This window comes from Pagrus major, chromosome 17 (genome assembly GCF_040436345.1).
Source record: "Pagrus major chromosome 17, Pma_NU_1.0".
NCBI classification, from domain to species: domain Eukaryota; kingdom Metazoa; phylum Chordata; class Actinopteri; order Spariformes; family Sparidae; genus Pagrus; species Pagrus major.
In genome coordinates this window covers 18,563,685-18,578,746 of record NC_133231.1, presented here as the reverse complement: position 1 = coordinate 18,578,746, position 15,062 = coordinate 18,563,685, and the positions used below count along the sequence as shown (strand labels likewise).

Here is a 15,062-nt window from a genome sequence, read left to right as displayed (position 1 = left end):
CAGCCACTACACCGTACTCACCTCATTTGACGTTTCAGCCATGACACTAAGATTGCTTCAGCCAATACAGTGTCTCAGTTCACAGGCCACAACAGAGGCCAGCCTCCTGCTCAGTCACTCTCTGATGAAACCACAATCACACAACTGAGGCGGGTTGTTTTCACACATCATTGTTACACTCGTTGGCTTTTTGCTGCTCCCTCCTCTCCATCTTCTGCCATCTTCCACCTCTCCCTCCTCTCGCCAGTGGCATTGCGGTAACTGGAGACCCGAGCAGGCCGCAAATATTAAAGCATCCCAAAGAAAGCAGCTGATCCCTCGTTGTTTCAGCCCCTGGCAGCTCACACAGACTACATGAGCCGGTCAGTCCGTGTGTCCGGTCAGGAGGAGCAACATCCGAAACATGTGCGCTCCCCCCCCCACCCTCCTCCTCCCTTGGCCTTATGTTTTAGGTGCTCATCCTGTCACGGAACAAGAAAGAGACGATGTGGGGGACCAGAGCGCCAAGATCACATCGGCGCGTTCGGGAAGCGAGACTAATTACCTCGACATGAACAGGAAATAAATATCCTCCATCGATTTTCAAACTGCAGCAGAAATAGCAGCCAGGCTGGGAGGAATCTTTCCTCGCGGGTTTCGATCTTTGACAAACTCCACCTCGGGGGTTTTGCGGTGGTACACACACGCACCTAGAGCCCCCCTCCTTCTCCTCCTCCACCTCCGCCGCCTCTTTCCTCCCTGCAGTCACGCGGGCATCCCGTTCAGCCCGTGTGTTCGTGAGCGTGTGTGTGTCTCCCGGACGTTTACCTCACCGTCTCCCACCAGGTGTCACAAGAACAAAACAACATAGTTTACAGCCTACCAATGTCCGGGATCACATGTTTAAATCCACCCGAGTTAATTTGTGATTCTTCTTTTTAATTGGCCCCTCCCTCCGCTGCCCTCACGTCCTTCTCTCTGTTCCTCGGTGGAGCTCTGGCGCTGCGAGAAGAGCGTATCGTGTTTGCAAACCGAAACCTGCCCTGCGTGATGACAAGGCACGCAGCACAGCGTGCAGGCAACTTGAAGATGCGGCAGAGCGCGTGCACACCGTCGTGGTGCTGATGCTGGGAAGGAGGGGCGGTTGCCTAGCGACACACTCCAGCTCCTGCTGCTGCAGCGAGAAAGAGCAAGCTCAATTTGTGGCAGCGGCACCTAGCTGCGGCATCTCTTGTGGCACCCTGAGATGCCGCAGCTAGGTGCCGCTAGCAGTCGCGGCGGGTGCCACTGTTTGGTGGAGGTGCCACGGCGGGTGCCACTGTTTGGTGGAGGTGCCACTACGTGTGCCACTGTTTGGTGGAGGTGCCACTGCGGGTGCCACTGTTTGGTGGAGGTGCCACTGCGGGTGCCACTGTTTGGTGGAGGTGCCACTGCGTGTGCCACTGTTTGGTGGAGGTGCCACTGCGGGTGCCACTGTTTGGTGGAGGTGCCACTGCGGGTGCCACTGTTTGGTGGAGGTGCCACTGCGTGTGCCACTGTTTGGTGGAGGTGCCACTGCGGGTGCCACTGTTTGGTGGAGGTGCCACTGCGGGTGCCACTGTTTGGTGGAGGTGCCACTGCAGGTGCCACTGTTTGGTGGAGGTGCCACTGCGGGTGCCACTGCGTGTTCCACTGTTTGGTGGAGGTGCCACTGCAGGTGCCACTGCGGGTGCCACTGTTTGGTGGAGGTGCCACTGCGGGTGCCACTGCGTGTTCCACTGTTTGGTGGAGGTGCCACTGCGGGTGCCACTGTTTAGTGGAGGTGCCACTGCGTGTGCCACTGTTTGGTGGAGGTGCCACTGCGGGTGCCACTGTTTGGTGGAGGTGCAACTGCGGGTGCCGCTACCAGTGCCACGGCAGATGCTGCCGTTTTGTTGGGCGGAGGTGTCACTATATGCTATCGGGATTTTACCATTATTTTGCAAGGTTTTCTTGATTAACCACCAACCAGGGACCATCTTAATTTTACCAACACTCAAATTGGTTGGGAGCAAAAATATCCTTGAAAAAATTGCTATAAAAATGTATTTTTCTATTTTGCATAATTCTCTTATTTCCACCTTTCCATTGAAATAGTTTTCATCAACATTTATTGACAAATGCAACCATTCAAGATGGACAGAATAAAAGTAAACAAACATTTTATAACATTTTAAAATTTTAATATGAGATTTGGTTGTGTGTGTGTGTGTGTGTGTGTGTGTGTGTGACTAAATTTGATTACCTACCAATGTTTCTCCAGTCATCCAGTGTTTTAATCACTTTTGAGTTTACACATCCACAGGACCAGCGTGTCGTAAGTTGTAGTGACAAATAGGTGGGCAGTCATCACTCTGATTTGACGCTCTGTCGGGTTGCCAGGTGTGAGAGGTCACTTCAAGTATTGCAGCTTCAATCCAAAAGTGGGTTATGTTATTTACATCGTGATGTGGTAGCCTAACTATTTCCCATAATTTGAAAACATCTCTGACAAAGATTAAGTAGGCTAATTTAGTAGGCTACCTTGCCATTCATCATCCTTCTCTCCTGCCGCATCTCTCTCTCAAGCGATAACAAAATAGGAGGTTAAAGAAAAATCTGCATATTTTCCTCTGTAACGCTATTCCAATGGGGTTATGAGTAATTATCGCCTAATATAAAGCCGACTTTCAAAATGTGACCTTTAGAATGACCATTCCCCGCAGTCCCCTTGTGTCATAAAGTGTCATAAACCCTATCATAAGTGTTGCCTCTGTACACTTCCAATTGGCATTTTCGTTCAAGTTGTAATGGATAAAGTAAGGGGGGGGGGGGAAACATCACCTTTCAAACAACACAAAACAATGTCGCCTGAGTGTTTTAATCACAGATGAGCATTTTATTACCCAAAGTGACAGGAAAAACACAAACATGGCAACCATTTAAGCTACATATTTATTCTTTAAGTGTCATCAAAACATCATTTGATTTTTTTTCTACCTCGTGGATCAGCAGCCATCTGCTGACACGTCTGTAAATGGTTGCCATCTTAAGTCTGAAACCACTTCACATTCATATATAAATGATTTTAAATGCAGTCTTATGTAAGATACTGTATTCAGATGATTTATTGTAACCCAATGGAAAAGTGATGTAGGCCTATGTGGCACAACAGGGCAACGCAAAGCACTTATGCATTAAACCAACTAAAAATATACATAACATGAATCATTAAAATGCAATCAAAAGATTTGGAATAACAGATATGTCATGAAGATTTTGTGCAATATACAATCCTCTCTGAAGATATAAACAATATCAGAGAACACACCAACATCAGCAAAATTGATGCTGGTTGACATGCAAAATGCCAATGTCAGGCCTGGACAAGGAAGGAGGACTCAGGAGCAGAATTAGAGCAATACAAGCAGGTTTTTATTAGAGATTTGATTTCTCCACTTAAGCTCTTAAATCAGGTGACAAACAAACAGGCTATGAAACGATATGATCTATAGGCTATGAAAACGGGAAACAAGACTACAATAACTCGAGGCAAAAACGACCCCAAAGAAAAGGACTAATGAAACCAAAAATCACTCTAAACGAGGCGCAGAAAAAGTACAAAGAACTAAACTACTCTGGCACAAACGGCTATAAAAACTTGTAACAAAAAAATCACTCCAATCGGAGGAAAAGAAAAAAGGCTATAAACACAAACTACTCTAGCGACTATCTATAAAAACGAAGGAAACAAAAGAGGCACTCCACTGGAGGCAAACAACAGGCTATGAAATTATCTTGGACTATTCAGAAAAATAATTATCAAACAAAAAAAATCACTCATTTAAGAGGCAAAAGTCAAGTAATACAAACTCTTAATTCGTGGCTTGGATCTAGGCTGTGGACGAGGGCTGGGGTGTGGGACGAACACAAACACTCTGGCACAAGACAAAGGGGGAACGCAGACTATAAGCACATGAGGGAAATGGGGAGCAGGTGGAAACAATCAGGGATCAGGTGAGACAATCAGACCGGTGACACATGAGGAAGGGCAAGTGACCTGAAACGAGAGGAGAGTTAGGTTTCAAAATAAAACAGGAAGTTACGAGACAAAACCCCAAGACAAGACAAACCTCACCGCGGTGTGACAGTCAAAAATAAGTAGGTCTTTCACAATCAAATGAAATCCATGTAGTATATTATGGATCTGGATTTTTTTTTTTTAAATCAGGAAAAAAGTTAAAAGTCTTTATCTGTTGAGTTGCAAATCAGTGGTTAAAAGCGTCATATGATGTTTCTGTCTTCAGATCCAGACGGATTATACAGTATTGAACAGTTTGAGTCCAAAAACACAGAGGGTGGGTTCCAAGTTGGTCCGATGTATTGACATTGTGAGCAGTATCCTACGTCTCTCTGATGTCTCTTCTGGGGGAAAGTGCATAACTGACAGATATTTAAGATAAACTGTACAAGAAAATATACAGTAGCCTATAGTCAGACTAAGTGGAAGCAGTAACGACTTCATATTCCTCTAAAAAAAAAAGAAAGAAAGAAAAAAACAATATGAAGATGGAAAACCTGCAACACAGTCGTATTAGACATCATTTTTAATATAAAGAAAGATAATAGCCTAACCTAAATGTAAGCTATTCATTTTCTTTCTTTCCACAGCATTGCTACATAACATATTATTTATGTAGGTTTTGTTCACGTAATCCTATTTACATGTTCGAAATAAAATCATAAATGGCAATGAAATTAATGAACAAACGGTGATATGAATCAATACGAAATATTGAGAGATTAATCAAGGAAACCTTGCAAAGTAATGAAAAACATGTCATGGAAATGCTACCTGTAGCTAGTCTAATTCAGCTTTGACAATTGTTAACATTCATAAACTAAACCTCGGCATCTCAATAGCAGCCTTCCCAAAGAGCGACATCTGCCTTGGCATCTCCCCCAAACAGCGTCATCAGGCATCTGTGGCAGTTGTAACCCACTCTTGGTAAAGGCTGTGATAATCATACAAGCAAGTACACAGACAACAAAATAAGTTGCAAAGTATAGTTTTAGTCAGTTAAGTTGCAGGTGATAATCCACACACCATGTGTAACAATTGAATGAAAATAAAAATAAACACTTTTTTTGTGGAGAGAATTGAAGATGATTTTGTTTCCCATTATTTCTCTCCTCCACACTTGCTCAAACTGTTATTTAAACATAGTTAAAATTCTGATTGGCCGCTATGTCTTCTAAAGATCTTCAGACGTCAAGTAGACTAGGCTATATCATGTAAAAGACTTAGGTGGAATCATCTAATGCAATGCAAAATAATATATTTAACTAAGCCTACATAAATGGTATACATGAGTTGCTGAGGCTATGAGAAAAAGCTTGGATTAATTATGTTAAGTTGATTGATGGTTTCAAGTAGGCTATAGTACTCCTGCCCTCTATGTGTGCTGAGATTACTGCAGTAGCCCGGAAGCGACCCCACGCTGGAGGTCTGCAGCCAGACCCTCTTGTCTTGCTGCAGCAGCATAAGCAGTGACACCTCCGCCGAACAGTGGCACACGCAGTGGCACCTCCACCAAACAGTGGCACCCGCAGTGGCACCTCCACTAAACAGTGGCACCCGCAGTGGCACCTCCACTAAACAGTGGCACACGCAGTGGCACCTCCACCAAACAGTGGCACCCGCCGCGACTGCTAGCGGCACCTAGCTGCGGCATCTGAGGGTGCCACAAGAGATGCCGCAGCTAGGTGCCGCTGCCACAAATTGAGCCAGCCCCTGCTGGCTGCAGCAGTGAGGCGGGGGGAACTATCACTCTATTGACCGCCAGGGGAAGAAGTAGCCTTTACTTAAGTAAAAGTACTAATATTACACTGTGAAAATACTCCACTACAAGTAAGTCCCGCATTTAAAATCTTACTTAAAGGATAAGGTCACCCAAAAATTTAAATTCTGTTATCCACTCACCCCCATGCCAATCTAAAGTTGGGTAAAGTTTCTTAGTCCTTAAAACATTTCTGGAGATCCACAGCAAAACAGCATTCTCCTAGTAGATGGGGACTTGTTTTCAAATGTAAAAACATAAAATGGCTCCATGCAGCTCGTCCGGCGAAATCCAAGTCTCCAGAAGTCCCGAGAACTTTGCTTGTGCACCCACTCCAGATGGGGCCATGCATTGAGAATGTAAATAACATATTTTCAAATCAAATTGGGATTGTGGGACTTACGAAGACTTTGATTTTAACTTCATTATATACTGTTGTTAGTTTAATCTATAGCAATGCATCAAAGAACCAAGACGTTTCCTGCAGTGTTTGTGGTGACAAAAACAGGCACTTTAAGCCATAACATGATCTTTTCTTAACCTTAACCAAGTGGTTTTTGCCCCTAAACCTAACCAGATCATAACCACAGCCGTGTCACAACATACCTAAAGAAATGAAAGTTGCAACATAAAGAAATGTAAAGTTTTAACTTTAACACATCTGCCATTTGCAGAAAAGTAAACTTCTGATTTTATTTTGGTGATTGGGTTGTTGTTACAATATAAAAGTTTTTAAATTGTTCATTTATTTTAAGAAGTCTGAGGATTTTCTGAACTCATAAAGCAGAACTTCACTCTTCAGTTTATCACAAATAAAGCACAGTTACCTCAGATTTTTACTAAAGTACAGTACTTCAGTAAATGTGCTTTGTTTTATTCCACCACTGGCTGCTCTACAGGGGAGATAGTAGTTAAAAAAGGCAGCAGGGGGTGCTAGTAGTGAGCGTGTCCCATAGGTGTCTGGTCTAATTTAGACCTGTGTAGAACCCGCACTGTGTCTGTCAATAAAGCTATTTCCTGTCAGTGTCCTTGAGACAAAAAAACACCTTCTGCTCTTTATCTGTAATCTTTATCTGCTGCCTGACTACTTTAATTAATATTAACTGAGTTATTTAAGTAAGAAAATGATTAATAAACACTGTAAACAGTAATAAACCTCAGTGGTCTAACAGCTACAAAATATATCCTTCTCACTTCTCCTTCTCATATTTTTCCATACTTGTTTGCTATCTATCTGCTTAATATTGTTATTCTGATTTTATATTCTGACCTATGTCGTTTCTTACTTGCTGTTAGGTTTCTTCCTTTCTATCCTGTTTTTTAAGTTCTCCCTTACACAAATTGAGCGTCTAAGAATAGCTGGTGTCATATACTGAACAGATTGTAAAGAGAAATTTCATGAACATCAAACAATCCAAGCTACAAACTCTGATTATCTTATTTAGCCAATAAACAGATTCAAACTACAACACACTCATCATGTTTTATTCAGCAAGCGGCAGGTCTGTAAACTACAAACGAAGTCTTGTGGCCGGTCTAAAAAGACACAGAATGTGAAAGGAATGCATAAAGCGTGTACAAAGGAAACACAGTATGTCTGTCAGGATCAGATGAGCACCTATAATCAGAGCCAGTTTGAATGAACTGAAATTGCCTGAACAGGACTGTCATGTCAGATGTAGCTAACGTGTGATAGTGTTTAGTCAGAGATCTGTCAGGCACTTCAGATAAAAGGCAAGACCCACTAAATCATTTCAAATGAGGGGCCATGTGAGTACTGCTGCTGCCCTCACATCCGCTCCATTCACATGCATTATCCATCATTCTTTCTTCTCTCCACTCATCTTCTCATATTGCACTTATCTCTGTCCCTATCTTCCACATTCTCAATCCATTCATCACTTAAAGGGACAGTTCACCCCAAAATCATTAATCTGTATCTTTACTCTTACATGTAGTTTTATTTATCCAATAGATTGTTTCGATGTGTGTTGCCGAGTTTTGAGGACATTGGCCGTAGAGATGTGTTACTTCTTCATGAACATAATCAAACTAGATGGCAATCGGCTTGTGGTGCTCAAAGGTCCAAACAAATACATTTTAAAAAACTAGAAAACTGATCACAACAAGGTTTGTGGATTATCTTGAGTCACAGGTTTCTGGAAGGAAACATTACTGTTCAAATTCATTTTTTGGTGCTTTGAGCCACACAAGCCGAGTGCCATGTGGTTTCATTATAGACAAGATATCTCTATGGTGGATATCTCCAAAACTCAGCAACTCACACGTGAACTATCTAGATGGATAAACAGCGCTTCAGGTAAGAGGTGAAATCTCTGTTTTGATATTGGGGTGAGGTGTCCCTTTAAAACAAAGCGTGTGTATCACCAGTGTTTGCTTCAGATTCAATTCCATATAACCGACATCCACAACTCATTAAATCCATTATCATCAAGAGCATTTTTTTCAACTTCTTACAGGATGTAACCAGAAAACATTTACGCCATCGACTCAAGGCTTTTAGCATTCAGTGACATGTTTCTGTAGATTCTGTTGAATGCATTAAAATTCTGTTCACCATGGAAATGTTTCATCAGTTCTCAAAGGATGAGCACAACATAAACATAATAGAATGAAACCATGAATTTAGCCACCATTTAAAGCTTATTGATCAGTTTTGTGACATCTCTGAAATAAATTTACATGCCGCTAAAATGTGGGGAAACAAAACATGTCTCTTCTCTTAACTGGCACTGGAATGTGAATTTGTAACCAAGTACATTTTATGATTGATTAATGAATACATTTACCAATTATGTCCAGTACTTTAAACCATCGAACAGAATCGCTGAGATGCACGTGGCCCCTTGAATATAACATGAACAGGAAATGACAAACATTCGGGTTAAAGACTACGACCAGAGGCCCACTGTGTGTGTGTGTGCTGTATGTCAATCTAAACATTTCCCATCAAACTCCTCTTTTGCCACTGAGCTCCTAAAAGCTGTATGTGCTCACACATAAGAAATGGTTCCATCAAGCTGAGTTGTTTCTTATATTGCTAACCAGCTGGAAAAAAGATTTTAAAACATAGTTCTTTTAAGACATAAAGCAGTGACTGTTGCAGGGGTGATATGGTGGTGATAAGCCAGAGAAATACAGGGTGGAAAAGTATATCTTAACTACACATGGTGGGAACTACTTGCTGAAATGCTGTCTAAGTTTCCCATTTAGAATCATCTAGGACGCCCACTTTGCAGCATATTCATGATCAAGGTGAAATACAATCCCCTCAACAATTTTTCAGCTCAAAGGGGGAATCTATAAATTATTTTTTCTGGCACAATTCATTTTTAAAGGTTCAAACACTTATAAAGGGGATACCGGTAATTTAGGTTTAAAAACATACTCTTTGTACCTGCATGTGACATTTGAGCCCACCAGATGGAGACAGAAAACCTGCTGGCCTGCATTTCTCCACAGTAATACTGATGTTTTCTTTATTTTGTATGCCGCTTTCTTATGCGTGCTGGCCAGTGTCTTATCTAGAGAAGAACACACTTGGAAGATTTTTTCTCTGAACTGCTCGTGATTTTCACCTCTCGACCTGTGGGGCCCTGCGAACAAGGAAATACAGACAAAGACAGGAAATCACAGACAAAGTATGACATGAATGTCTTACATTCAAGGGAGAAAAAAATGCTTCAGTTTCGTATTATTTGGTTTAACAAGTCTGTTGGGACTTACTGGTTTCTTGCTGGATTTCTGTAGTATGTCACGGGCCAAAGCCAGAAAAGACTAAAGGAAACAAAGACAAGAAGAGTGAGAGAAAATGAAAGTCAAGGCATTGGTAGCACAGTAACACATAACCAAAGAAATATGCTCATGAGCTAAAGATTAATGAGGTATGAAGACATTGTTTTGTTGTTCCAGCTCACCTCCTCCACGTTGATGCTGGACTTTGCACTGGTCTCAAAGAACCTGATGCCGTGATCCTTTGCCAGCTGTCAACAATAGACACGGACCTGATTACACGAGGTCAGGAGCTGGGTAATAATCACTTCCTGCTTCTTATCTAAAGTAAATGGAAGCGTGTGCATCAAAATCATGCGTGACACACTCAGTCCTTCCTCAAACAACCACTCCCTCTTCTATTAACAAAGTCATTTCTATCGTCTCTTTCTCACAATGAAACAACCGACTATTACTGTATGATTACACTTTTTCAAAACTAAAATAATACTGTAATTGTTATGAATCATCTCACCTTTTCTCCTGTCTCCTTGGTAACTTTCCGCTTTGCTTCTATGTCGCACTTATTTCCTAGCAGCATTCGACTGACCCCAGCCGATGCATTCTGGGAAAGAAGGAATGCAGGTAATTGATTAGGGAAAGTTATGTTTGCATAGCAGAAAGTACATTTATGAAGAGATCAAACATGATTAGAGCAGATTAAACTGCACAAGACAGTTACTGTGCAGCAGCTGCTCTGCAGGAATCCTGCCTCTATATTGAAGACCAAGATATCCTTAGAGAAATGATTTGATAAAATGACTTATTGAAGTGAAATTGGGTGAGTGGGTTGTTGATTTTTATTTAACAACGATCTAGGGACAGACGCATTTGCAATTTTTGTTTCAGTTTTGATGAGACGGCAGGTGGTTGTATGTGCAGGGAGGATTCTCTGTATGAATTCAAACAAATAACTTTTATATTACGTCCTTGCCTTTGGACCAAATAGAACAGAATCAAAAGTTTAATGAAGTTTTATGAAATCCTCTCAGTTAAAGGGTCCGTCTGGCAGTATCTAAGTTTGCTGCACACATCTTTAAGTCGTGTACAATCTAAAGCCTTTTAATGAGAAAGAACCAAAGACTCACACACCCTGATGGTCAATGATGGTACTCATTCTATTAATGACATTTTAATTCTTAAACTTTGATCAGGAAAATGTTATTTTACCTGACAAGACATGATTTAGCCTGTTAAGCCCGAGCGGAGCCAGATTGGGCTATTATTTGAGCACCTAAGGTAACATATAAATTAAATATACAGTATAGTTTCCCCTTGTCTCTCTCAACTGTCTGCTATCGACTGAAGCCAAAAACACATTTAAAATACTTAATAAACATAATAAAGAGGGTGCAATTAACAGACAGTGTGAGGGATTATTTGGTTCGCTCTTAGCCAAGTGATGTCTCTCCTGGAACTTCTGCTGCCACTAAAATACAATAGAGATTATTGCTGGGCAATATATCAATCTTATATACTAGATTTTGGATATTGTTATATCGTGAAAAGTCTTTCCTGGCTTTAAAGGCTGCATTACAGTAAACTGATGCAATTTTCTGAACTTGCCCGACTGTTCTACTTGTTCTAATACTTGCCTTCACCCACAAGTTTATTAGTCATTATATCCACATTACTGATGACTATTCATCAATAATCTCATTGTGTCAATATTTTGTCAAAGTACAATTAGAAGTACAAATTACAGCCCCAGAGACAACTCGAGATAAGAGGGGAAAAGTGCTTTTCATGTGATTTGGGTGAACTAACCCTTTAAAATCACTACTTGTTGGCCCATGCTAGAGACTCACACGCATCCAAACAACTAAGCACTAATTTTAAGTCTTTTCTGGCGTTCTTTGCCGTGGCCAAGCGGAAATAGTCTCACTTCTTTGATGCTCTTCATCCAGTTCTGAATGTTTTCGAAGGACTTGTCGTCCGTGATGTCGTACACCAGGATGATGCCCTGCCACAGAGCGAAGGGGGAGAGACAAAGAGAGGGGATTTAAGGAGTCAGTGAAAGGTACAGAGCGAGCACAAAGGGGCAATGATGTCAGCCTGATTATCCAGTCTGCTTGTTCCGCAGGCATCCTGCGCTCACCATGGCTCCTCTGTAGTAGGCTGTTGTGATGGTCTTGAACCTCTCCTGCCCTGCTGTGTCCCTGCACAAAGCACACACACATACAAAGTGAGAGAATGTGCACTGACGCGTGCACATCATGCATACAACTGTAGTAAAAAAGGATGCATTTCATGTGATTTTACACTGCGATAGCAAGCTAAATTCACGTTGCTGTAACAACACCCTTATATAACATGAAGTGACCTTGTGGCAGCCATGTGCGATGGATTCTTGGGCAATAAACCCTGTCATAAAGTCCTGATTTGGGGAACAAGAGGGAGGTTCCTCTTCCCTTCTCCGGAACGTGACTCAACGCATCACTCAGCGTTATCTGCTTCCAGAAAATCAAACAACAAAACACCTCTTACCACACTTGTAGTTTCACTTTCTTTCCATCCACTTCAATGGTTTTCACTTTAAAGTCGATGCCTGAGAGGACAGGAAAGAGACAGATAATGAGTTAAATACCTCGGATATGAACTCAAAACACACCCACCCACATAGCAGGATATATAGGTCACCCCTCACACAGGGTGGAGACCTATTCATGGTCAGTCCCACTGGGATTTTGACCCCTTAGTGCGCAGACATTAAGGAAAGACCCTGAAGGACGCTGTGTTTTTGAGTCTTCCTGCTGGATGGACAGGCTGACAGACGGATAGACAGCGAGGAGGAAGATGGAGGGGGGGTTGTCATGTGAAAAAAAAAAAAAAAAAAAAAAAAAGTGCATGCCAGACAGCCAACCATTCTTCTGGGAACGTAGAGATGGTAAAAAAGATAGGAATGAGGGTGGGTGGACCTTCTGAGAGCAGAGTGAGAGGAATGAGATCTGAGGGAGAGATGGGGGAGAGGGTCAGGGGGAGAGACACATTCAACAAGAGAGAGAGAGAAAAAGCAAAGATAGGAGACAGAATGAAGAGAAAGAAGAAGAAATGAGAGAGAGCACAGACTAGTTCAGACATGAAACAAAAAAAAAACTGTCTGAGGAACCAGTCTGTGCAGTGTTGGGCATCAAATAGAGGAAGAATGACATGTCAGCATTCAGTAAACACTGGCATGTCCCAAGTTTCACACACACAGAGGACAATCATGAGCTGGTGGAGACATGTTAAACATTTCACTCGAACAACGTACCGATGGTGGAAATGTACGTGGAGTTGAAGTTGTCCTCAGCAAAGCGAATGATCAGACATGTTTTGCCAACTCCGCTGTCCCCGATGAGCAACAATTTGAAGAGGAAATCATACTTCTTCGCCATGATTGGAGCTGTTCTTCACAGTTAAAGCACACTAAAGGGGGAAAAGCTGGGGTTGTCTCTTTCTGGAAGCACTTTTCATCCAGTCTTCACTGCTTGGTTGTGATGAAAATGGAGCAGGCTTTAAAAAAAAGGTTATTCCATGTAAAGAGTGGATCCTCTTTTCCTTTTTTTCCTTCCCTCTCAGACTTGTCACCGGTAAATTCCGATCCCCCTCAGTGCCTCTGCGCTGTGTTTGGATAAAGACTACACTCCATCCAAAGTTAGCTAAACCGACCGCGGATCAGTCTCCATCAACAAATCTATTCCAGATCCATTTTTGCTTTCCTTTTCCTTTAAAAGTCAATATCAGTCCGTTTACACACTCACCGCAGTGGCTACGTGTTTTTCCTGCCACCTAAAAAAACTTCGGCCCGGATCCCAGATCCGCTGAGAGGCTACGTAGTGTGGGAGTGCTTCATGGGAGTAGCGGCTCAGACCCGCAGGAGCCCGGAGAGGACACAAGATGGCGCCGTTTGATCACAGACCGCACTTCAAAACAGCTGAGAGGACGTGACCCTGACTACACACTGGCAGATTATATCACACACGATGGTTGTATACACAATACAGTCACTGTTGTCACAATGGTAGCTTATACCACTGCATATGTGAAACAAGTCCAGAGGAAGCTGCATTTGATCTAATAAACTGCCTGGCGCCTACATTACCCACAATGCAACATAGCCAGAGTGACATCACTGGAGGCAACATATCAGATTACAAGCAGCTTCCAGCCAGTTACAGAGTTACAGTTTAAACTAAGTTACTTACAAAAAAACTGAAGTCAAGGGGATTTTTTTTTGCCTTTCTTATTATTTCTGGTTCATGTTTACTCTTACATTAAAAGTAACCTAACCTTTTAATGGAAAGTTTGTATAACCTGGACCCTTTTTGCCAGCTAGTTAGCATGTTCAATGTTAGCGCATCAATTTTCTGAAAGGAAAAGTTCACCCACAAATGAAAATGCAGTCATTTTCTACTCACCCAATGCTGATGGAGAACCTTGGGAAGTTTCTTGGTCCTTAAAGAAAATTCTGAAACTTGTTTCAAAACTTAAAGAATGAAACTGAAAGAAAATATAAAATGGCTACATACAGCTTGTCCGGTGTAATCCAAGTCTCTGGAAGCCACAAGATCCCAAATTGATTTGAAAAAGATGTTATGTACACCCATTTTTAAGCAGAAATCTTTACTTGTCTTTAACTACTAAGCTAACAGTGTTAGCCTGCATCTGAAGTGGGTGCACGAGTTCGACTGTGCGTTGAGGGTGTTAAAAACATCCTTTCAAATCAATTTGGGATCTCAGGACTTCGATTACGCTGGATGGTCTGTATGGAGCCATTTCATTTTTAATTTTTTTGTTTTGGGTGTTTTTCGTTGTTTTTTTTTTTTTTCTTTTTTACATTTTAAAACAAATTTCCATCTACTCAAGGTTTTTAGGATAATGCTACAACACTCTTTTGCAGTGAAGCTCCAGAAATGTTTTGAGCACTTGGAAACTTCATGTTACTTTCCATCGTCATGGGACAGAGTAGATAAAGACTGGATTTTGAATGAATGACTTTATTTTTAACCAATTTATACAATTATACAATTTATATATCCCTATCACTTTTCTACATTTAATTCATATATTATTTTAACAAATTCTTAAATTTACTTACAACTAATATACAAACGACTATCCCCTTTATTTGCCAGTAAATTACATAAATAAATGTAAGTAAATAGATAAATAACAATCCCAGATTATACAATCCAAATATCCACCCGGTGATACAAAATAAATAGGAACATGTTTAATTTGGGTAAACTTTTCCTTTAACTGGATTGTATTTTCTGATGAACTTAAACTAAATACAGTAGTTTACACTGGCTAATTTGCTATGGATTTCATTATAAAATGTTTTATTGTTGAAATGCTGTCTGAACAAGTTGCTCTGGATAAAATTTTACATGAAAATAAGATAAATTCACCGTTAAAATATTTAAAAGCTACCGTCTTGTGTTTTATAACCATTATTATTTATTCATGTAT

At 41.4% G+C, this 15,062-nt stretch overlaps 1 protein-coding gene across 1 annotated transcript; it reads right to left on the bottom strand.

Annotated features, from left to right (window-relative positions):
- Window positions 1–7,280: 7,280 nt before the first annotated feature.
- rab13 (RAB13, member RAS oncogene family) lies at window positions 7,281–13,354 on the bottom strand. The gene is made up of 8 exons (XM_073486121.1): window positions 12,862–13,354; window positions 12,096–12,156; window positions 11,707–11,767; window positions 11,494–11,571; window positions 10,084–10,173; window positions 9,755–9,820; window positions 9,564–9,614; window positions 7,281–9,433 (listed from the first exon to the last, which is right to left on the bottom strand). The coding sequence occupies exons 1-8, from the start codon at window positions 12,983–12,985 to the stop codon at window positions 9,362–9,364; spliced, it is 603 nt and encodes a 200-aa protein (XP_073342222.1). The 5' UTR covers window positions 12,986–13,354; the 3' UTR covers window positions 7,281–9,361.
- Window positions 13,355–15,062: the final 1,708 nt, after the last annotated feature.

Bases quoted from the DNA above. Each gene is read 5' to 3' on its own strand.
- rab13 (XM_073486121.1), bottom strand. From the start codon at position 12,985: ATGGCGAAGAAGTATGATTTCCTCTTCAAATTGTTGCTCATCGGGGAC. The intron at 11,768-12,095 runs GTAAGAGGTGTT...TGCTTTGTGCAG, and splicing joins AAAGTGAAACTACAAGTGTG to GGACACAGCAGGGCAGGAGA. The intron at 9,615-9,754 runs GTGAGCTGGAAC...TGTTTCCTTTAG, and splicing joins CCAGCATCAACGTGGAGGAG to TCTTTTCTGGCTTTGGCCCG.